Source organism: Bubalus kerabau, chromosome 22, assembly GCF_029407905.1.
Source record: "Bubalus kerabau isolate K-KA32 ecotype Philippines breed swamp buffalo chromosome 22, PCC_UOA_SB_1v2, whole genome shotgun sequence".
NCBI lineage: Eukaryota > Metazoa > Chordata > Mammalia > Artiodactyla > Bovidae > Bubalus > Bubalus kerabau.
Genome location: NC_073645.1, coordinates 21,077,272 through 21,101,324, shown reverse-complemented (window position 1 = coordinate 21,101,324; position 24,053 = coordinate 21,077,272). Strand labels below are relative to the sequence as shown.

Here is a 24,053-nt window from a genome sequence, read left to right as displayed (position 1 = left end):
TGAAAGCTGCTGCTGCTAAGTCACTTCAGTCGTGTCGGACTCTGTGCGACCCCATAGACGGCAGCCCACCAGGCTCCCCCGTCCCTGGGATTCTCCAGGCAAGAACACTGGAGTGGGTTGCCATTTCCTTCTCCCGTGCAGGAAAGTGAAAAGTGAAAGTGAAGTCGCTCAGTCTTGTCTGACTCTTAGCGATCCCATGGACTGCAGCCCACTAGGCTCCTCCGCCCATGGGATTTTCCAGGCAAGAGTACTAGAGTGGGGTGCCATTGCCTTCTCCAATAAAATATAATATTATATAATATAATAATATTAATATAAATATATAAAATCTATATAAAAATCTATATAATATATATAACCTATTCCCAAATATATGAGAAAACAATGGAAAAAGTGAGAGACTATTTTTTTGGGCTCCAGAATCACTGTAGATGGTGATTGCAGCCATGAAATTAAAAGACACTCATTGGAAGAAAAGCCATGACCAACCTAGACAGCATATTAAAAAGCAGAGACATTACTTTGCCAACAAACGCCCATCTAGTCAAAGCTATGGTTTTCTAGTACTCATGTATGGATGTGAGAGTTCGACTATAAAGAAACTTGAGTGATAAAGAATTGATGTGTTTGAACTGTGGTTTTGGAGAAGACTCTTGGGAGTCCCTTGGATTGCAAGGAGATCTAACCAGTCAATCCTAAAGGAAAGCAGTCCTGAATATTCATTGGAAGGACTGATGCTGAAGCTCCAATACTTTGGCAACCTGATGTGTAGAGCTGACTCTCTGGAAAAGGCCCTGATGCTGGGAAAGATTGAAGGCGGGAGGAGAAGGGGGTGGCAGAGGATGAGATAGATAGCATCAGTGTTCCATGTATATGAGGTCGAGCAAACTCTGGGAGATAGTGAAGAACAGGGAAGCTTGATGTGCTGCAGTCCATGGGGTCGCAAAGAGTTGGACACGATATATTGACAGAACAGCAACAACAGCATGGATCTTTGCAGTTTCAAACTTATGAAGATCCCAGCAGATATGTTGTTTACTGATAACTTTTCCCTCAGTTAAAACAGTATGTGTCTTTGAGCAAGCTACTTTAACATTTCTTGTCTTTTTGTTTGGGATTACTGGTATATAGTTATATGAAGTTTTAAAAACTGATGTTTATAATGATCTGAAATATGTATAATTAAAAAATAATTTTATTTATTTAAGCCTATGCACAGTGAGCATGCATGCTTGCCAAGTCTCTTCAGTTGTGTCCAACTCTCTACGACCCCGTGGACTGTAGCCTGCTAGGCTTCTCTGTCTGTGGGATTCTCCAGACAAGAAGATTGGAGTGGGTTGCCATTTCCTCCTCCAGGGAATCTTCCCGACTCAGGGATCAAACCCACATCTCCTGCGGCGTCTGCATTGCAGACAGATTCTTTACTGCTGAGCTTATGGTTGTGCTGAGTCTTTGTTGCTTCGTGGGCTTTCCTTTAGTCGTGGCGAGGGGGGAGCTACTCTCTAGGTGTGGTGCGTGGGCATCTCATTGTGGTGGCTTCTCTTTTTGCAGAGCATGGACTGTAGGGTGCACAGGCTTCAGCAGTTGCTGCACATGGACTCCAGAGCACAGGCTCAATAGTTGCGGCTTGTGAAAAACTAGGAAGCACTGGAAAAATGGTATGGAAGGGAGCAGAGCAAGAGAGTAGATGAAAATGAAAAAACGAAAATATGGGAACAAGAGGGTGACTTACTGTAGAGGCTGCCAGCCACAGCCACAGGGGCAGGCTTTGGAGGCAGCACTGATGAGCCCTGTAGGACGGGGTCTCGGAGAACGGAAACTGTCTGAAAGGAGGATGGGAGTCAGAGTACTCAAGGTGAGTACTGTCAAACTCCGTCAAACCCTTCTCATCTTTAAGACCTACTGCAAATCTCAACTCTCCTTGTATAAGAGTGAAAGAGTCTCTCCTACCTCTGAATTCCTAGAGCTTCCATTGTCTGTACCGTGCATCCGGCAGTTAATGATCTTGTTATTGTCTTTTGTGTTACAGTCTTCAGTGCCTAATGTAGGAAAACTGTTGTCCTTTTCTGTAATTTTAAAATATTATGCTCAAAGAATGCTCAAACTACCGCACAATTGCACTCATCTCACACGCTGGTAAAGTAATGCTCAAAATTCTCCAAGCCAGGCTTCAGCAATACATGAACTGTGAGCTTCCAGATGTTCAAGCTGATTTTAGAAAAGGCAGAGGAACCAGAGATCAAATTGCCAACATCCGCTGGATCATGGAAAAAGCAAGAGTTCCAGAAAAACATCTATTTCTGCTTTATTGACTATGCCAAAGCCTTTGACTGTGTGGATCCCAATAAACTATGGAAAATTCTAAAAGAGATGGGAATACCAGACCACCTGACCTGCCTCTTGAGAAACCTGTATGCAGTTCAGGAAGCAACAGTTAGAACTGGACATGAAACAACAGACTGGTTCCAAATAGGAAAAGGAGTACGTCAAGGCTGTATACTGTCACCCTGCTTATTTAACTTCTATGCAGAGTACATCATGAGAAACGCTGGGCTGGAAGAAGCACAAGCTGAAATCAAGATTGCCGGGAGAAATATCAATAACCTCAGATAGGCACATGACACCACCCTTATGGCAGAAAGTGAAGAGGAACTAAAAAGCCTCTTGATGGAAGTGAAAGTGGAGAGTGAAAAAACTGGCTTAAAGCTCAACATTCGGAAGATGAAGATCATGGCATCTGGTCCCATCACTTCATGGGAAATAGATGGGGAAACCGTGGAAACAGTGTCAGACTTTATTTTTCTGGGCTCCAAAATCACTGCAGATGGTGACTGCAGCCATGAAATTAAAAGACGCTTTCTCCTTGGAAGGAAAGTTATGACCAACCTAGATAGCATATTGAAAAGCAGAGACATTACTTTGCCAACAAAGGTTCGTCTAGTCAAGGCTATGGTTTTTCCTGTGATCATGTATGGATGTGAGAGTTGGACTGTGAAGAAAGCTGAGTGCCAAAAAATTGATGCTTTTGAACTGTGGTGCTGGAGAAGACTCTTGAGAGTCCCTTGGACTGCAAGGAGATCCAACCAGTCCATTCTGAAAGAGATCAGCCCTGGGATTTCTTTGGAAGGACTGATGCTGAACCTGAAACTCCAGTACTTTGGCCACCTTATGTGAAGAGTTGACTCATTGGAAAAGACTCTGGTGCTGGGAGGGATTGGGGGCAGGAGGAGGAGGGGATGACAGAGGATGAGATAGCTGGATGGCATCACTGACTCGATGGATGTGAGTCTGAGTGAACTCTGGGAGTTGGTGATGGACAGGGAGGCCTGGCGTGCTGCGATTTCATGCGGTCGCAAAGAGTCGGACAAGACTGAGCGACTGAACTGAACTGAACTGAACTGTAGGAAAACTGTTGTTCTTTTCTTTAATTTTAAAATATAGTGATAGAATAAAAAGGAACAGTTTTGTCAGAAGTTCACAAGTTTTGTGATCTACTTTATAAATAATTTTAAAAGTATAGAGTGAGTTAATGACAGTACATTTTATAATGGGAAATGTGTTAGTATCAAACTATAAAACTGTATAAAGCCATAGCTTCTAAGATAATCAGATGAAAACATAAATAACAATATCAGTTATGAAATTAAATACAGGTGATTTGTTAAGCTGAACTATGAGATTGAACAATTGCTGTATGTGTCTTAATTATATCAATACATTTGGGAAGTGGCGAACTTCATTAATTTAGGCACTATAAAGAATGACATTGGGATTACATAATGTAGAAGTTCTTCACTTGTTTTATTTTTATGGTGAACACAATTACAAGGATAAAACCAAGAATGTTAAAAACAATGAAATTAAAAAAAACTCACCAAATAACTCACCAAATAACAGGAAACTAACAATTAGGAGAAGATGAGAAACCAAGAAAGTGTACAGCAATAGTATTTAGTAACATTCTTGACATTATCTTCAAACACTTCTTGCTCTCTAAGAAAGTCAAACTTTAATCAGAGAAAGCTACATGCACTGTAGTAAGCCCTTTGACATCTGACTAGGTTTGTTTTTTTTTTTTTAATCTGACTAGCTTTTTTATCCGAGAAGGCAATGGCACCCCACTCCAGTACTCTTGCCTGGAAAATCCCATGGACGGAGAAGCCTGGTAGGCTACAGTCCATGGGGTCGCTAAGAGTTGGACATAACTGAGTGACTTCACTTTCACTTTTCACTTTCACACATTGGGGAAGGAAATGGCAACCCACTCCAGTGTTCTTGCCTGGAGAATCCCAGGGACGGGGGAGCCTGGTGGGCTGCTGTCTATGGGGTCGCACAGAGTCGGACACGACTGAAGCAACTTAGCAGCAGCAGCAGCAGCTTTTGTATGGTTAAGTCTATTTATCATTTTAAAGTTTTCTGAATTTTGGAATCCCTACAATCTGTCATTGGTTGCAATAATAGTTTTTCTCACTCAGATAACAAGGTCTACTTTATTTTTTTCCTTTTGATCAGGTCATTTTGTAGTAGCTGTCCTTACGACCAAGCTCTCCTTAATTAGATCTGCTATTCAGTCTGCTGCTTTTGTTAGGATGACCCTAAGCAAGAGATCAGTCATTTTTCAATCTGGATTTTTCATCAAATATGGCTTTTAAATATTAAAAATAAGTACACCAGTATGAAGCATACACTTACGTCATTGTGTTAAATTTTCATTAAAATTTAAATTGAGAGTGTGTGTATTAAGGTGTGTACGGAGGATAAAGCCTACATTTTTCAAAGCATAACTATTTTAACTGACACAGTAGTTTCTTTTTAGGAGTTAAGAAATAAAAAGTGGTCCAGCAGTTAGGTCTCTGCTTTCACTGCCAAGGTCCCAGGTTCAATCCCTGGTTGGGGAACTAAGATCTCATAAGCCCTGAGATATGGTCAAAAAAAAAAAAAATAATTTTTTAAAAGTGTTGAAAAGAAATTGGGGTATTTAAATTTAAAAAATTTCATGCACCATAAAATTTCATATATTAGAATCCATCTTTTCAGTATCACATATCTCAACAGTTGGTGTCATTCAGAAAGTGTTGAGTGAGAAAGTGTATGATATTTCCCCAAAGTGGTGGTTGCTTAAGATTTACCATAGTGGAAAAAGCGTCATAATTACTTCCAATTTCAAAGGAGTTTTAGCAAATACCCAAAGATCTCTTTAAAATAATAATAATAACACTTACTTATGTGCAAATGCAGTAAAAGAAAAATTATTTGCAACCTAATTTTCAAAGACCTCTCACAGGGGCTTCTGGGTGCCTATGTCCTAATTGCACCTATAGCTGAGCATTTGTATTTTTGAAAATAGAGATAGTGGAAAACAAAATAGCATCTTATAGTATTCAGTGAAATTTAAACTTTTGGGCACCACAGACTTAGTTTAGTTTGTTTTAGTTTGTTCCTGTACCTTACAGCTTCTTAAAATTATAAAGTACTAGGTAGATCACAATTAGTTTGAATTTAAATGACATGTGAGTGATTTGATTTCTTGTTTGGCTAATATGTGCCTCAGAAAAGCAACTCACTTTCTTATGCTAGCTGATGAAGAGACTTACTATTAGGTTCGTTGAGTACTGACTAAGATATTAAAACTCTTAAGAATTTTCAATATGTGAAGTTGTATAGATACGAACAGTCATGTGCCAGAGCAAAAGCATTAGCAGTCTCTTGGATAGTATCATTCTGGACTTTGGAACAAGTGGATTTAGAAGTAGTCTTTTGAAAGGTAATCTGATCATAGGTAGAAATCCATTGGTTTTAATTGCCTGAGACTCATGGCATTTAAAGTCGATAGGAAAAGAGTCTCCTGAAGCTTTGACTGTACTTTTTTGAGGGGTAAACAGCTTTTATGTAATGATAAGAGAGACACTCTTTTGTCAGTGAAGCATCCTATAGAACTTTCTCCAAATAAATAGGGAATTTTCATGTTACTTTTCCAATACAAGTAAACTTTCTTCCAATTGTTCACCAGCCTTGGTGAGAAAAAGTAAGCGAAGTGGCCGCAACAGAATTAATACCAATTCTTGTGACACCCAAAGGGATAAAAATTGACAAATTAAATATATGTTAATTAACTTGCATTATTGGTACTCAGAGGAAGACAAATTAGTCTTTTAGACTGAGAACTTTCTATTGTCATATCATAGGGTTAAAATCTTGACCACATTTGCAGAATGTTTAGGTTAAGAGGGTAAACGATGAGGAATTCATTCATCTGCCACTTTAATTCAGATAAAGTTGCTCTGGTAGTCTGAAATTAGTTCAAGTTGGGATCAAATAAAGGGACCAAATAAATTTTTGTAGACTGCTGCTGCTAAGTCGCTTCAGTCATGTCTGACTCTGTGCGACCCCATAGACGGCAGCCCACCAGGCTCCCCCGTCCCTGGGATTCTCCAGGCAAAAACACTGGAGTGGGTTTCCATTTCCTTCTCCCATGCATGAAAGTGAAAAGTCAAAGTGAAGTTGCTCAGTCGTGTCCGACTCTTAGCGACCCCATGGACTGTAGCCCACTAGGCTCCTCCGTCCATGGGATTTTCCAGGCAGGAGTACTGGAGTGGGGTGCCATTGCCTGAAGTCTAAATTAGTGATAAGAGGTCCATATTACTAAACCTTGGACAGCTACTCTTAAGGGCAGATCTTGGAATGTAAGCGTTTCAAAATTTTTGTTTAAGGAATTGGATATTATTTCCTGAAAAACTGTGGTACTACTTATCAGCCTTAACCTGTGTTATAAAAAACCTGCCAGCTTGAACACCTGGAGCCCACTTTATCCTTTTTGTTTATGTACAACTTTCATACCAGTTTAACTTTGGCTGGTATAGGTAGAAAAAGGGAGAAATAATAGCCTCTTGTTTAATACTTGTATGTATTCATATCTAACAGCTCTTCAATAAAGTGACACATTTAAAGCCATGTTTCACAGCTAAGGTTGAAAACATAGTAAGAAAGTGCATACTTCTCTCAGGGTGGTAAGTCAGGTTTAGACAACTTTAAATATAGCTCATATTTTGAAAGATGTTGCCAAGATTGTGGTTCTTGGAGAACAAATCAAGTTAAGCAATTCACTAGGGAGGAAACATTTAGTTTTGTGGGTATGCATTTTTGGTAGTAGTCAGCCAAAAGATACATCTGTAGGATACAGGGTTTTTTTTTTTTTTTTTTCCCCCCACTGCCTTGAATTTTACAGATTCATGGGTTCAAAATGCTTTAAAAGCACTTGCATTTCATTTTTATGTAATTGATTTTTCAGCTGTGGATTTTGTTTCCAGTCCTTCACTAAGCATATCACCTTACATGTAGAGTTCCATCTAGTGGTAAAAGTAATCACTGCAGACTATTGGTATTAAAAAATACCCTTTTTAAGGGATAAGTCTTGCCTCTGTTACTCTTTGGGATGGTTGCTTAGTATATGCTTTTTTTTTCTTCTATTCTTATAGTCCTTTATTTTAATTTTTAACAAATTTATTTATTTTAATTGGAGGCTGATTCTTTACAATATTGTGGTGGTTTTTGCCATACATCGACATGGATCAGCCACAGGTGTACATGTGTACCCCCATGCTGAACCCCCCTCCCACCTTCCTCCCCACCCCATCCCTCTGGGTTGTCCCAGAGCACCGGCTTTGAATGCCCTGGTATATGCTCTTAAATACTGAAGTCTTTGCTATCTCTGTTTGCCTTTATACCTAACTACTAATTCTCCTGGTACTAGCCCTCTATGCAAAAACTTTTATGATGAGGAAATTAACCTTTAGTATATACTGTATTTTGATTTTCTGTGATATTTACATCAAATTGTAGCAAGATTTAGGTCAAATCTATACTTGGTTTTTTAAAAAAATTGTCATGAAAGATACTGGTTATACATACAAGTAATAATATAATCAATACTCTTTCTAATACCCAGCTTCAACAAATCTCAGCATTTTCCATATTTACTTCAAATGAATCACTCCGTTTCCCCACAGCCTAATGCTAATGCTAATGCTAAGTCGCTTTAGTCATGTCCGACTCTGTGCGACCCCATAGACGGCAGCCCACCAGGCTCCGCCATCCCTGGGATTCTCCAGGCAAGAATATTGGAGTGGGTTGCCATTTCCTTCTCCAATGCATGAAAGAGAAAAGTGAAAGTCAAGTCGCTCAGTCGTGTCCGACTCTTAGCGACCCCATGGACTGCAGCCTACCAGGCTTCTCTGTCCATGGATTTTCCAGGCAAGAGTACTGGAGTGGGGTGCCATTGCCTTCTCTGCCACAGCCTAATACTTTTTCCCAAAACAGTGCTAGCACCCTAGAAACTCTCCTTATGCCCTCTTGTCTTCTCATAATCACTAACCCCCAAACGTAACCATTATCCTGAATGGTAAATACATCTTTGCTTTTCTCTACAATTTGCTACTTAAGCAAGTACAATTCTTCCTTGCTTTACAATAGAGTTGAAAATTCATTTAATACACCCAACCTATTGAACATGATAGCTTAGCCTAGCCTAACTTAAACATGCTCAGACCACTCACATTAGCCTGTAGTTGGTCAGAATCATTTAAAACAAAGCCTATTTTATAATAAAGTATTGAATATCTCATGTACTATATTGAATACTGTATTGAAAGTCAAAAACCAGAATGGTTGTAAATGTTTTGGTTTACCCTCATGACCTCGTGGCTACCTGGGAACTATGGCTCGTTGCTGCTGCCCAGCATCACCAAACAGTATTGTACTACATATTGCTAGCCCAGGAAAAGATCAAAATTCAAAAATTTGAAGTAGAGTTTCTAGTGAATGCATATTGTTTTCACACCATCATAGAGTTGAACAATTGTAAGTTGAACCATTGTAAATTGGAGACTTATCTCTAAACACTATATTTTTTGTCTGTTTTTAAAATTTGATATGAGAATAGCATTATATAGTAAGTAGTTTGTGTGTGTGTATGTGTGTATGAGAGAGAGAGAGAGAGAAGGACATCTTTTGCTCAGTTATCTGTGAGATTCATTCATGATTGTGTATGTAACTGGACTTTGTCCTTTTTCATTGCTATAAAATCTGCCATTATTAAAGAATCTGCCTGCCAGTGCAGGAGACACGGGTTTGATCCTTGATCCAGGAGGATCTCACATGCTGCGGAGTAACTAAGCTCATGGGCCCAACTATTGAGCCTGTGCTCTAGAGACCGGGAGCGGCAACTACTGAGCCCTCACGCTGCAACTACTGAAGCCGGTGAGCCTGTGCTCCGAAACAAGAGAGGAAACGGCAGTGAGAAGCCTGTGCACTGCAGTGAAGAGCAGCCCTTGCTCGCTATGCTATGTGCTAAGTCCCTTCAGTCGTGTCCGACTCTGTGTGACCCCATAGACGGCAGCCCACCAGGCTCCCCCGTCCCTGGGATTCTCCAGGCAAGAACACTGGAGTGGGTTGCCATTTCCTTCTCCAATGCATGAAAGTGAAAACTGAAAGTGAAGTCGCTCAGTCATTCCCGACTTTTAGCAACCCCATGGCCTGCAGCCTACCAGGCTCCTCTGTCCATGGGATTCTCCAGGCAAGAACACTGGAGTGGGTTGCCATTTCCTTCTCCAATGCATGAAAGTGAAAAGTGAAAGCGAAGTCGCTCAGTCGTGTCCGACTCTTAGCAACCCCATGGACTGCAGCCTGCCAGGCTCCTCCATCCATGGGATTTTCCAGGCAAAAGCACTGGAGTGGAGTGCCATTGCCTTGCTCGCTACAACTAGAGAAAAGCCCAGTACACAGAAGACCCACCCAGGACAGCCAAAAATAAATCAATACATAAGTAACATTAAAAAAATTGCTATTATATATGCCACATTTTAAAAACCATTCTGCTGGACATTTTGCTTCCAGTTTTGGCTGCTTAGAAATTAATGTATCAGTGAACATTCTTGCTTGGGATTTTTGGTGCCCATGTTGCTGCATGCACATGCTAGGCATGTTTTTAGAATTGTTGCTCATAGGGTATGCTTGTTCATTCATATTGTAGATAAGATGAAACAGTTATAGCCCCACTATCTGTATAAAAGAGTTACTTTATGGTTAGAGTTACTTTATAAAGTTAGAATTATTTTTTCTAATCCTTGGTATTGTCAATTTTAGCCATTCTGTTGGATGATAGTATGTCATTGATTTTGAATTTACAGTTCTTTGATGTCTAGTGGTATTGAGTAGTTTTTAAAATGAGAGTTTCTTGAAATCGCATACTTGTTTTTTTGTTGGTTATTTATTTATTTTTTCATATTGATTGTACAAAGTCTGTATATATTCAGGGTATGAGCCTTTTTTGACCATATATATTGTAGATATATTTTCCCACCATATATATTGTAGATATATTTTTCACTTTCTTAATGGTGTCTTTTGATAACATAGTTCTTATTTTAATGAACTCAAAAGTATTGAGCTTTTTCTTTGTGGTTGCTATTTTTAATGTGTAATTTAAAAATTATTTCCCCACTCTGAGTTCAATAATATATTCTTCTGTATTAACCTTCTAGTAGGGTTACTGTTTTGTTTTTCACCTTTAGATCAATAATTCACCCGAAATTGACCTTGTGTATAGTGACATTGGAGAAGGCGATGGCACCCCACTCCAGTGCTCTTGCCTGGAAAATCCCATGGACAGAGGAGCCTGGTGGACTGCAGTCCATGGGGTCGCGAAGAGTTGGACACGACTGAGCGACTTCCCTTTCAGTTTTCACTTTCATGCATTGGAGAAGGAAATGGCACCCCACTCCAGTGTTCTTGCCTGGAGAATCCCAGGGACAGGGGAGCCTGGTGGGCTGCCGTCTATGGGGTCGCACAGAGTTGGACACGACTGAAGCGACTTAGCAGCAGCAGCATAGTGATTTAGGTGTCAATTTTCACTTTTTCCCCCTATAGTTGTCCACATGTCTCAGCACCATTCAGTGAAAAAGTTGTTCATTCCCCATTGATTTGTAGCACCTTATCCTGAGTCCAGTAAAGAAGAAAGGAAGTAATAAAGATCAGAACAGACGTTAGTGAAATAAATACCAAACATGTAATAGAGGAATTCAGCAAACCCAAAAACTGGAACCTTGACAATGCTGATAAAAATTGATAAATCTCTGAGAAGATCCATAAATAAAAAAAAAATTACCAGTATCAGGAACAAGGACGAGCAGATCACTATGGAACCTGGACACATTAATAAGCTCCTCAGTGGATATTACAAACAAGTTTATGCCAGTAAAGAAATATACAACTTACCAAAATTAATACAAGAAGAAATAGAAAATTTGAATAGTTCTGTAACACAAAATAAATTGAATATATATAATATAATTAAAAACCTTACAAAGAAAACTCTAGGTTCAGATGACTTCATCAGCCAATTCCATCACTTAAGGAAGAAATGACAGTAGCACTTAATCTTTTTCAGAAAAGAGAAAAATAGGACACACTCCCCAACTCACTTTGACAGGCCAGCACAACCTTGATATAAAACCCAATGAATAAAAATATAAGAAAGGACAATTCCGTGATAATCTCATGGACATATATGGAGAAACCTAAACAAACAATTAGCAAACCAAATTCAGCAGTATATAAAAATAATAAAACATCACTACAATATTGGGCTTATTCTAGAAATACCCAGTTGGTTTAACATTAATCAGTACCATTAACTACATAAACAAAGGAGAAAAATTATATGATTATCAAAAAAATTTTGATAATACTAAGCACATAGTCATGTGAAATGCTGGGCTGGATGAAGCACAAGCTGGAATCAAGATTGCGGGGAGAAATATCAGTAACCTCAGATATGCAGATGACACCACCCTCATAGCAGAAAGCGAAGAACTAAAGAGCCTCTTGATGAAAGTGAAAGATGAGAGTGAAGAAGTTGGCTTAAAACTCAACATTGAGAAAACTAAGATCGTGGCATCTGGTCCCATCACTTCATGGGAAATATATGGGGAAACAATGGAAACTGACTTTATTTTTTGGGCTCCAAAATCACTGCAGATGGTGACTGCAGCCATGAAATTAAAAAACCTTTACTCCCTGGCAGGAAAGCTATGACCAACCTAGACAGCATATTAAAAAGCAGAGATATTACTTTGCCAACAAAGGTCCATCTAGTCAAAGCTATGGTTTTTCCAGTAGTCATGTATGGATGTGAGAGTTGGAGTATAAAGAAAGCTGAGCACTGAAGAATTGATGCTTTTGAACTGTGGTGTTGGAGAAGACTCTTGAGAGTCCCTTGGACTGCATGGAGATCCAGCCAGTCAATCCTAAAGGAAATCAGTCCTGGGTGTTCATTGGAAGGACCAATGCTGAAGCTACAACTCCAATTCTTTGGCCACCTGATGCGAAGAACAGACTCACTAGAAAAGACCATGATGCTGGGAAAGATTGAAGGCAGGAGAAGGGGACGACAGAGGATGAGATGGTTGGGTGGTGTCACTGACTCGATGGACATGAGTTTGAGTAAACTCCGGGAGTTGGTGATGGACAAGGAAGCCTGATGTGCGGCAGTCCATGGGGTCGCAAAGAGTTGAACATGACTGAGCGACTGAACTGAAGCACAGACTCAGTGTAATAAATAAATAACCCTTAGCAAACTAAGAATAAGAAGATATCACCCTAATCTGGTATCACCTGAATCTGATAGGCTTCCCTGGTGGCTCAGCTGGTAAAGAACCTGCCTGTAAAGTGAGAGACCTGGGTTTGATCCCTGGGTTGGGAAGATCTCTAGGAGAGGGGAACGGCTACCCACTCCAGTATTCTGGCCTGGAGAATTCCGTGGACCATTCAGTCCAGGGGGTTGCAAAGAGTCGGACATGAATGAGCAACTTTCACTTTCACTGAATCTGATAGTTTATGCCAAAATGATAGATAGCAGAAGATACCATTTTTCAATTTGCTTTACCTTTTTAACTTCTAAAGTTAGGATTATTTTCATATTTATTAGTTATTTAGACTTCTATGAATTGGTCATATCTTTTGACTAATTTTCTTTGAGTGTTTTTCTTATAAATTTTAGTCATATTGATAAATTCTGAATACTAATCCTTTTGTATGAATAAAAGATTTTTTTCAGCTTATAGCTTATCTTTTATTAATACTTAAAAAATTTAAATTTATTTATTTATTATGAATGAGTAGCGTTAATATGTTCACTTGAATCGAAAATCCAGAAAACACAAAACATACAGTGAAAAGTTTCTCTCCCACTCCTGTTCTTTCATCCAGTTCCCCTCTCCAGAGGTACTGTGACTTCATTTTTTAAGAACTTTGTTTATAATGTCATTTGTTGAACAGACATTTAAAATTTTGATGTAGTTAAATGTTTCAGTCTTCTCTTTGTGGATTGTACATTTTATGTTGTGTTTAAGAATGCTTTCCTCTGCCCCATTAATTTATTTTTTTTCCAAGTTTGACTTTTTATATTTAGATCTTTATTCTGTCTAGAATTTATTTTTTGTGTAGGGATCTCTCTTGCCTTTATATGCTTATCCTTATACTCTTTTACTGTGTGATTGTTTTGTCTTATACAGTGTTCAATGTGATGGGAGACTGTTGTTGAGCTTCATCTACGTGTTGGCAAATATGATTAACTGGTCCAGTTTTAAATTTCTGTTTTGTTCCTACTTGCAGATGAATGCTTAAGAGTCCTAATAAGTACTGCCTTTCAGGCCACATAATGTGCCTTGTGTCCTCTCACATATCTGGAATTTGTGTAGGCTGTGATAGGGCAGGGAAAGGAGGGTTTCTTTGTTACAACAAACAAGGAGAAAGTTTTTTTCCTGTCTCTTCGATTTACCAATGCCTCATCAGAAGCTTTCAGCACTTATGTAAGAAATTAATTTTTTTTCTTAAACTTGAACAAACTTACAGCTCATTTTAAAATTAGTTACTCGAGAGGGAGGAAGTGGTTTTGCTTAATAATAGTATTTTTTTTCTTTAGCCCTTCTCTTAAGTTCTTCACCATGTTCCTTCATATTCTTAGCTTTACATCGTGGTACTATGTATTCCATGGAAAGAGATTATTGGACTTTGTGATATGGGGATAATTTAAAAGCATAACCTACTGTATCTGTCTTTTCCTTCTCTTATCTTCCGTTTTACTTCTTTTTAACCATTTCTCTCCATTTTTGTCTTACCACATGCTCCACTCAGAAAAAATAAGGAAGAGGACAAAAAAGAATTAGGTTAAGGAAATTAAAGTGAGACAAAACAAAAGTGAATGATTATGGGAAGGAAAGGGAGAGAAAGCAGAAGGGGAAAAAAAACTGCGTTTGCTTACTGGTTACTTCTGTACTAGGACTCCTTAGGTATCTTTTTCTTGTATTCCTTGTAAATAGGTGGGGGCAGCCTTGAACTTACTTATTCTCCTGCCTGTTCTAACTATGAGGGAACAGAGTCAGAAAGGATCCTGTTGAGAAACAATGTAGGTAGGGTTTTGTGCTTCTAGCTCCTTTCTACGTGTGTATTTGATCCAGTTTAGTGCCTGAAGGTCAACTCTGATGTAAGTTTTGGATTCTCAACTGAGTCTTACTCTGGATATTAATAAACTGAAGATCTGGAGGTTATATGTATGTATGTATTTCTACTTTAGGAATATAATGGATGCTGTTCATGTACATTTATATGTTAGAATTAATTTGATCTGAATTGCTTTTCAGAATTAAAAGAGATGTGACAGTCATAAAAGCTTAGATTTGATAAATTATAAGACTTTTGGTGCTAATCCATTTCATGATTTTCTGGCTCTCTCAGTACAGTAGTAATTTCTCATTGGCAGTGATTATAAATAATAATCTATTGACTCATATCTTGACTGAAATAAGCCAACATTTAAAATAAAAAGAGGCTTTGTCAATGACTTAGGATGAAGATTCTTTCTGATTTTAATTGGCTTGTATCATAATCATTGGCATCTTTAAATCATTGGCATCTTTAGCCTTAGTATGTAAAAAGGTTGAGGAAAGAGCATTTTTAGTTCTCTTTCTTAAGACTTTGGCTTGAGAACACATATTTATAATTTTTAAGTTTTATGTGAATTCTTATATTATCATTTTAGAGAAAAGAAAGAAATTTGGTAGTCACCAACTGAAGACTTGGGCTGTTGATTAAAATTAGGTAATAACTTTTCAAGGACAGAGATGAACGCTGAAGTTTACCCACACCTTGTTTTCATTATACCAAATTAAAGATGATCTTTGTAAAACTTCCCCAGCCGTCCAGCGGTTAAGACTGTGCTTCCACTGCAGGGAAACTAGGATCCCGCATGCTGTGGGCAAAAAAAAAAAAAGACATCCAGGTAGTATTGGTAAAGTGTGTTAGAGATTAGTTATGTTTAATATGTAGAGGTATCATTTTTCCTGGAACAGAGGTTTGGTAGCTAGGGTGCTGTGGAAACTTGTAAGTTGTGATTGTTTTATTGTGGGATTGTTTGATCGAGTCAGGTAAATTTCAGCTTTGCCTGACAGATGTGATCAGTTGTTCTTTCTGGCTTGTGTTACATCTACTCGTTGGTTGCATAATAGATGACTGTTTATATAATAAGAATTAGAACAAGCCATTAGAGATAATTGATAATAGATACAAACAGGCGGTGATGTGTCTAGTACAAGAGATGGAATAATACAGTTCTTATATGTACATGTTAAAAAGAATTTAGTAATAAAGTATTAGAAAACAATAAGGAAGAAAGTATTTCTGAGAGTCAAAGGAGCTTTTCCGGAAGTATAGCCCAGATAATGTAGGAGTGGAAAACCAGGTAAGATCAGGGGCCAGCAGAACGTATCTGCTGAGTATTACTCAGTGATAGAAGAGATAGAAGAAGCAAAATATGAATTTTTTTCCAAGTGCCTTAGAGAGGAAGGACCTTGAGCAAAGTTTGGACTTAGACGATGGGCCAGAGACATCCAGAACAAAGGATTTTAAAATAAAACCTATTTCTGAACCTGGGCAAGGCTGAATTAATATCTATTTTGTGTACCTGTAAGTGCCTTCCATTCTAGTTAAGGCTTTTTGGTTATGAGGAATAGAATCCAGGGATACTTGGCTCAACTGAAAGGGACTGATTATAAGGAAACACCTGTCTGTGTAGGGACCTAGGAACCAAAAGACCTTGAGGGTAGAGTAAATGTCTTCAAAATGTCTATTATACTAGGTATAGTTTTGTCTCTTCAGTAGCCTCATGCTTACTGTCCCATGGTTTCTGTGGCATTTGCGAGTAGCCTGACTGTGGTACTATGAGCAGTTGATCACTGGATGGGAAATACCATATGCTGGCTGTACTCCCAAGAGGGGGCTTCCCCGGTGGCTCAGTGGTAAAGAATCTGCCTGCAATGCAGGAGACCCAGGAGACACAGTTGCAATACCTGGGTTGGGAAGATCTGGAGGAAGGCTTGGCAACCCACTCCAGTATTCTTGCCTGGAGAATCCCATGGAGAGAGGAGCCTGGCGGGCTACAGTCCCTAGGGTCACACAGAGTCAGACGTGACTGAAGTGACTGAGCATGTACACCCAAGAAGGCCTTAATTTAATGATTGCCCATTGCCATGTTAGGGGGAACAGTTGCAGGTCTAATGTTTTAAAAGTATTTAACAATGATGATGGTTTAGGGTTTAACTTTTAATAAGGAAATGTGGTCTGTGTGGCTGCCAATTCTAAACTACTGTTAGACTCAGGAGGCTGTAAGGGTCTTATATTCTTGTAGACTGAATGTGTAAAATTAAGAGGCAAATTCAGGTCATATCATAGAGGCTATCTGATGTCTTTTCTTTAAACTAAATTTCTGAGTATCTATGTGGGTATAACCTAAACAGCAGCGAGTCCAGCTTGTCTCCTTTGTGCAGTCAACAGATCAAGTATTAGGTTTTCAAAAGACTGGTATATGTAGATGAGCCCACAGAAAGAATGAATAATTGTGTTGTTGAGAGGGAATGAAAAACGCATACAAAAATGATCCCCTCAAAGATTCTTCTGTTTCATTGTTTTCAGTGAAGCTATCTGCAACTTTGTCATCTGCAATGACTCTTCCCTTCAAAGTCAGCCCATTATCTTCAATCCTGACTTTTTTGTGGAGAAACTCCGACATGAGAAACCTGAGGTGTTCACTGAGTTGGTGGTCAGCAATATTACAAGACTTATTGATCTACCTGGAACTGAGTTGGCTCAGCTGATGGGAGAAGAGGACCTTAAGTTGCCTGGTGGGGCGGGCCCGGCATCAGGATTCTTCCGGTCTCTAATGTCTCTCAAGCGAAAGGGTAGGAATTGTGTCTGTGAAGGGGGCAGGTCTCAGTTGCTTCCTGGGCTCTACTCCAAACATTTGCACATTCGTGGAGGAGTTACTATTATTGTAAAGCATTTTTTTAGTCATTTTTTTCATTACATGAATAGTAAAACTTTAAGTAACATTGATAAAAATTATGAAAATTATCTAGATTAATTAAAGCATATATATCAGTCTCTAGAAAATAGCATGATTAGTTTACATAGTTATCAGGAGCACCTTGATTTTCATGCTCTATTAATACTAGACTAAAATAATATTAAAAGAACAAAGTTATACAGCTGGTGACTACAGTAAAGAAAGTTTGACCATTTTTTTATTGCAGTAGTTCTCTAATGTTTTCATTCCATAGAATGCTTTGATAAGGTAAATATTAATACTTATGAATCACTCAAAAAGCTTTCTCAGAAATAAGTTATTAGTTTTATATACTATAAATTATGATTATTAACACTGTTTTTGATAAGATGTGAAAGAGATTCTATTTTGTTTTATTAAATATAAGGAAATCCCAAGGGCAGCAAAAAAGTTTAAACATAACAGGTTAGACCCTATACCAACTCTAGTGGATAATCTATTATGTTCTAATACTCATGGGTCTAAGTTCTATTTTTTGTTTGTTTTTAAATTAAATATCAATATTCCAAGTATTGTTAATTAAAGAAGAAGATGGTCTTTGCCTTCAGGGAACCTACTATCTAAGATTAAACTTGCAGAGAGTTGATTGAAAGATGTTCTGATTGCATTTTCTTTTTCTTTTTTTTCTTTTTTAATTTTATTTTATTTTTAAACTTTACAATATTGTATTGGTTTTGCCAAATATCTAAATGAATCCGCCACAGGTATACACATGTTCCCCATCCTGAACCCTCCTCTCTCCTCCCTCCCCATACCATACCTCTGAGTCGTCCCAGTGCACCAGCCCCAAGCATCCAGTATCGTGCATCGAACCTGGACTGGCGACTCGTTTCATATATGATATTATACGTATTTCAATGCCATTCTCCCAAATCATCCCACCCTCTCCCTCTCCCTGATTGCATTTTCTGATGCACTTCCAACTCCAAAGTTTTTTTGTACTGACCATGTGAACAAACTTGCTCAACTGTGACACAGGATGCTTGAGGGGTATGCTGATTTTAAGTATGCTGATTTTGTACTGTTTGTGGAAAATATAGCCTTGTTCTATTGTATGGCTTTTTTCAGAAAAAGGAGTAGTCTTTGGATCCCCACTGACAGAGGAAGGCATTGCCCAGATATACCAACTGATTGAATATCTACACAAGAGTAAGACTACTTGAAATTTTTTAATTCTTTGTTAATGAACAGTTGTCAGTTTTCTGTTGGGAGCTTAATATCCTTGAGTTAGTAGGTGTCAGTTAACCATTAACAAAGACACTAATTAATCAATGATAATTTCAGGTGGCGTGTTTCTCAATATATTTCCTTATAAATTTCATCTCATGTATTGATTTGCTTTATACTCTCAAACACACACACACACACACACTCACACATATACACACACACATTAGATAGTGTCTATGAAATCACATTTTGCCCTGGATTGAGAGAGGCATTTCTTCTGGAAAAAATGCATTGCTTCTAAAGAGTCTCAACATTTATTCCAGGGATAATAATTTATCACCAAAGATACCTTTCAACTCTAGAATTCTCTGATTAAAATACACTCAACTTAATTCCCTTTTCACTTTTTTAGTAGTCATACTGGTTATGTCATTGCTTTAAGTACTTGGCACAGCTGAGTGTATATAAAATGTGTGGCTTTATGTGATGCCATGATGAATTCAACACTAATGGTTATTTTTGGCTTGCTGTACCTGGGACATTGTGCTGGGAGCTAGAGCAGAGGTTACAAACTGACAGCCTAAGGGCTTAAGTTATCTGTTTTCATGTTTTGTTTGGCAAAGGATTAAGTTAAAAATAAAACTAGTTTCCAGTCTTTTAAAATGGGAAAAGTCCAGGTTTTCCACTTTCTTTGGATAACAGGAAGATCTAGCATACTTGAGCCCTGTGGCCTCTTGGACACAGTCATTTGGAGCACAGGTAGGCGCTTACCAGTTTGTTAGGGTTCCTGTTCATTCATTTACTGTTGCCAGAGTGGCTGGTAGGCATTTCAACTTGGAAACCTGAATTAAGGAGCTGTTCAAAGAAATACATACCTAAGCTGAAAACAGGAACTCTCATGCTTCTACCAGATCAAACTGAAACAATGTGTCTCATCTTTTTTAACCCTTAGATTAGTTTAGAATCTAGGTTGAAGGGTAGCATCCTTAAGTTGGAATGACTGAGCTTCTGGCAGTCTCTTAGAGGGAAAGGTGATCTGACAGATTAGCGTTCTAATTCCTGGGGTAGTGCAGAGACCCTCGATTCATTTTAGGCTGGGAAACTGTTTATAGGAGCAATGAACCTCCACAGATGAACTCAGCCCCTCCAACAAAGTCTGAGATGGCTCATGGGAAGGGGACTTCAGGAAGACGTGGCTTTCCTTCCAACTTATTTTTCAAGCTCTATTATATATAAAATAGATAAGCAACAAGGACCTACTGCATAGCACAGGGAACTATACTTAATATTTTGTAATAACCTATAATGCAAAATAATCTAATACATATATATATGGGTTTCCCTTGTGGTCAGCTGGTAAAGAATCTGCCTGCAATGTGGGAGACCTGGGTTCGATCACTGGGTTGGAAAGATCCCTTGGAGAAGGGAAAGGCTACCCACTCCAGTATCCTGGCCTGGAGAATTCCATGGACTGTGTAGTCCATGGGGTCGCAAAGAGTCGGACACGACTGAGCAATGTTCACATATATTTATATCTCACTTTACTGTATACCTGAAGCTAACACAACATTTTAAATCAACTATATTTCAATAGGAGTTAAAAAAAGACCAGATAAAATTCAGTCTCCAGATGTGCCTCAGGAGGTTCAGTGACTCCTGGGTGGACCATCTCTCAGCCTGGAAGATCTCTGGGTGCTCAGGGATGTTCAGATAAGTTTCCCCAGGGGTTAGTAGGTCTCAACTCCTCTGAGAAGAAGGGCAAAACCTCCTTCAGGGTCTTTGTAAGCGTCTTTCAAGTATAAAGTGGTCTTTTAGATGACTTATTTTAATCATAATTCTGTTTCTTTTTTCCTGTCCCCTGTTCTTCTTCCATGCCGAACAGACTTACGAGTAGAGGGTTTGTTTAGAGTACCAGGGAATAGTGTCCGACAGCAGATTTTAAGAGATGCTCTCAATAATGGAACTGATATTGACTTGGAATCAGGGGAGTTTCACTCAAATGATGTTGCTACCTTGCTGAAGATGTTTCTAGGAGAGTTACCTGAGCCCCTGCTGACACATAAACATTTTCACGCACACCTCAAAATTGCTGGTGAGTATTGGAGGTGAGAAGGGGCTGTAGGTACATTTATTTCAATTTAGTAAAGTCATCTGGAATATTTTTGTAACCCACAGAATATTCTGTTGTTTGTAAACAATAATATTGTGTTGTTTGTAACTTCTGCTAATATTGGTTAAGACTTCATGATATTTCTGGGCTTTCTGAATACTCATAAGCATTGGCTAGTTACGTTTGATTTAGTCAAATTTTTTTGTCAAATAAACTTCTTTGAAGATACAGTCTGGGTTTTGTTTATTTTTGTGTTCCTGATGGATCCTAGCATTGTGCTTTGAACATTTTAGTTGTTTAATTAATGTATGCTTTTCACTGGATTGATTGACACACCCAAGTCAATGGTCACAGTTTTGATGTATTTGCCTTGGTTTGGAACTTTTGCCAAGTATTAATATGCCTCAGTTGAGATCATCTCTACTGTTGAAAATTTGCTCTTTAAAAAATAATTTTGCTTGTTTTCTAAATAGGCAATACATTCTTATGAATTAAAATTCAAAAGGTTCCAAGAGCATCCAGTGAAAAGCCTCTTTTCCATCTCTGTTCCCTGGCACTCAGTTTTTCTTCCAAGAGAGAACCAGTACTATTGATTTCTAATGTGTCCTTACAGAGAGATTTTAGACACTTAAAAACACCTGCATATATTTCTTTTCTCTCTTTTTATGTAATGGTAGGGTGTTATACACATGGTTCTGTGGTTTGCTTTTTTAATTTAATGTGTCTTGGAGAATGTTCCATTTTCAGCTCGTAAACAGTTTCCTCTTTTCCTTTTATGCCTGTGTGGTAAGGAATTCATTCTTAAATTGCACAGCAGTTGTGCTGCTATAGGCTCTAAGTGCACACAGCATCAACGTCCGTACTGTATTTACTTAGTTTTCTACCCTTGAGCCTTTCTTTCTTGCTTCTAATCTTAAGGAAAATAAATAGAAGGTTTTTTTCTTTTGAATAATTTTTACCGCTTAGAAAAAAATAGGTTTTGAATTTCTAAAGTAAGATTAGATTTTGTTAGCACTTCCAGGAACAATTTAGATGATACAAATGAGAAAATATTTCTAGAATATTATACAGCTTTATAGTTTTTTTGGCTTCCCTCGTAGCTCAGTCGGTAAAGAATCTGCCTGCAGTGCAGGAGATCCAGATTCCATCCCTGGGTCAGGAAGATCCCCTGGAGAAGGAATGGCAACCCATTCCAGTATTCTTGCCTGGAAAATCCCATGGACAGAGGAGCCTGGTGGGCTGTGGTCCATGGGGTTGCAAAGAGTCGGGCACGCCGGAGCAACTAACACTCGATATCATCACAGTTTTTTGGGGGGAGAAATAAAAGTTTTTGGATCTTTGAAAAAGATATAGAAAATATTGATAAGTTCTTTTTATAAGGGTTAACATGAATAATGCCTGTTCTGTTTGCTTTCCTGTTAATTTAGTACAGTATCTGAAACTTCCCCTCCACCACCCCATGATTCACTGGTCTTTGAGAGCACACTAAGGTGTGGCACAGGTGTAGCATTTGATATGCCTTACTGATAACAGGGAGGGATTTGTGTTTTCAATTTCGTATTAACAGGAAACAGTTTCTAGAGATATTATTTGCCTTTCCTAAACCTAGAATTATAATTGAAGTTAAACAGCTTCAATAACACACTGTAATCATTTTCAGGTCTATATGAATTATACCCAAATGTTTTTCAGTGTCTTTTGAAATTCTGATGACCTAGGGGAGAAGGCAATGGCAACCTACTCCAGTACTCTTGCCTGGAAAATCCCATGGATGGAGGAGCCTGGTAGGCTGCAGTCCATGGGGTTGCTAAGAGTCGGACAGGACTGAGCAACCTCACTTTCACTTTCCACTTTCATGCATTGGAGAAGGAAATGGTAACCCACTCCAGTGTTCTTGCCTGGAGAGTCCCAGGGACGGGGAGCCTGGTGGGCTGCCGTCTGTGGAGTCGCACACGACTGAAGCGACTTAGCAGCAACAGCAACAGGGACAGTTTTTAATTGATAACCTATATAGCCTGTGAGAGAAGAAGCCATGATTCTGACTCTGTAAGGAGCCATGATTCTGACTCTGATACCTGGATCATCCTGGTATCAGGTCATGATTCACTCTCATAGTTTTTTAGCAGTAAAATATCTTGTTGAGGAAGTGTGAAGGGGGTGGCATTATCAGAGATATGTGTGGACTGTTTTCATTTCTCTTGAGTATATAACTGGGAATGGAATTACTAAGTCATGTGATAACTCTATGTTTAACTTTTTGAGGAACTGCCAAGCTGTTTTCCACAGTAGCCACACCATTTTTTACATTCCCACCAGCAATGTAGGAGAATGGTGGGTTTTTTTTTTTGGCTCCACTGTATGGCATGTGGAATCTTAGTTCCCCAACCAGTGATCAAACCTGCACCCCCTACAGTGAAAGCACAGAGGCTTAACCACTGGACTGCCAGGGAGGTCCCTGTAGAAGAGTTTAATTTTCTCAGCATTCTTGCCAGCACTTGTTATTGTCAGTCTTTTGGACTATAGCCACACTGATTGGCGTCTGCCCTGGTGGCTCAGAGGTTAAGGCGTCTGCCTGCAATGTGGGAGACCTGGGTTCAATCCCTGGGTTTGGAAGATCCCCTGGAGAAGGAAATGGCAACCCACTCCAGTGTTCTTGCCTGGAGAATCCCATGGACGGAGGAGCCTGGTGGGCTACAGTCCACGGGGTTGCAAAGAGTTGGACACGACTGAGCGACTTCACTCACACCACTGATTATGAAGTAGTATCTCATTGGGGTTTTGATTTACATTTCCCTGATAGCTAATGATACCGAGTATACAGATGCTTATTGGCTGCTTGTATATCTTATTTGAAGGAATGTTTAAGTCTTTTGCCTATTTTTAACTGGGTTTTTGTCTTTTTATTATTAAATTATATTGATATGATTTTGTTATTATATTTTGCTATAATCTGTTTATACTTGATTCTTTTTTTCCTTTCTCTTATTGGAGGATGATACATAGTAGGAACATTGATTTTTTTTTTTCTTGTATATTTTCCATCCCTTACAATCATCTCTTTTATCCTCAAGATTTGATGCAGTTTGATGATAAAGGAAACAAGACCAGTGTACCAGATAAGGAACGGCAAATCGAGGCTCTTCAGTTGCTGTTCCTCATTCTCCCTCCGCCCAATCGCAACTTGCTGAAGTTACTGCTTGATCTCCTGTACCAGACAGCAAAGAAACAAGACAAGAATAAGATGTCCGCCTATAACCTTGCCCTTATGTTTGCACCTCATGTCTTATGGCCAAAAAATGTAAGTGTCGGGGGAACAGAAAG

The 24,053-nt window shown here is 38.8% G+C and overlaps 1 protein-coding gene across 3 annotated transcripts in view; it reads left to right on the top strand.

The window, feature by feature from the left end:
• ARHGAP19 (Rho GTPase activating protein 19) overlaps positions 1 to 24,053 on the top strand; it is a 70,889-nt gene that overhangs the window by 12,017 nt on the left and 34,819 nt on the right. For all 3 annotated transcript variants that reach the window (XM_055559859.1, XM_055559858.1, XM_055559860.1), the window contains exons 2-5: positions 17,023 to 17,288; positions 18,521 to 18,601; positions 20,505 to 20,714; positions 23,804 to 24,030. In XM_055559859.1, the coding sequence (XP_055415834.1) occupies positions 17,023 to 17,288; positions 18,521 to 18,601; positions 20,505 to 20,714; positions 23,804 to 24,030 (784 nt within the window). The remainder of the gene's footprint in view (positions 1 to 17,022; positions 17,289 to 18,520; positions 18,602 to 20,504; positions 20,715 to 23,803; positions 24,031 to 24,053) is intronic.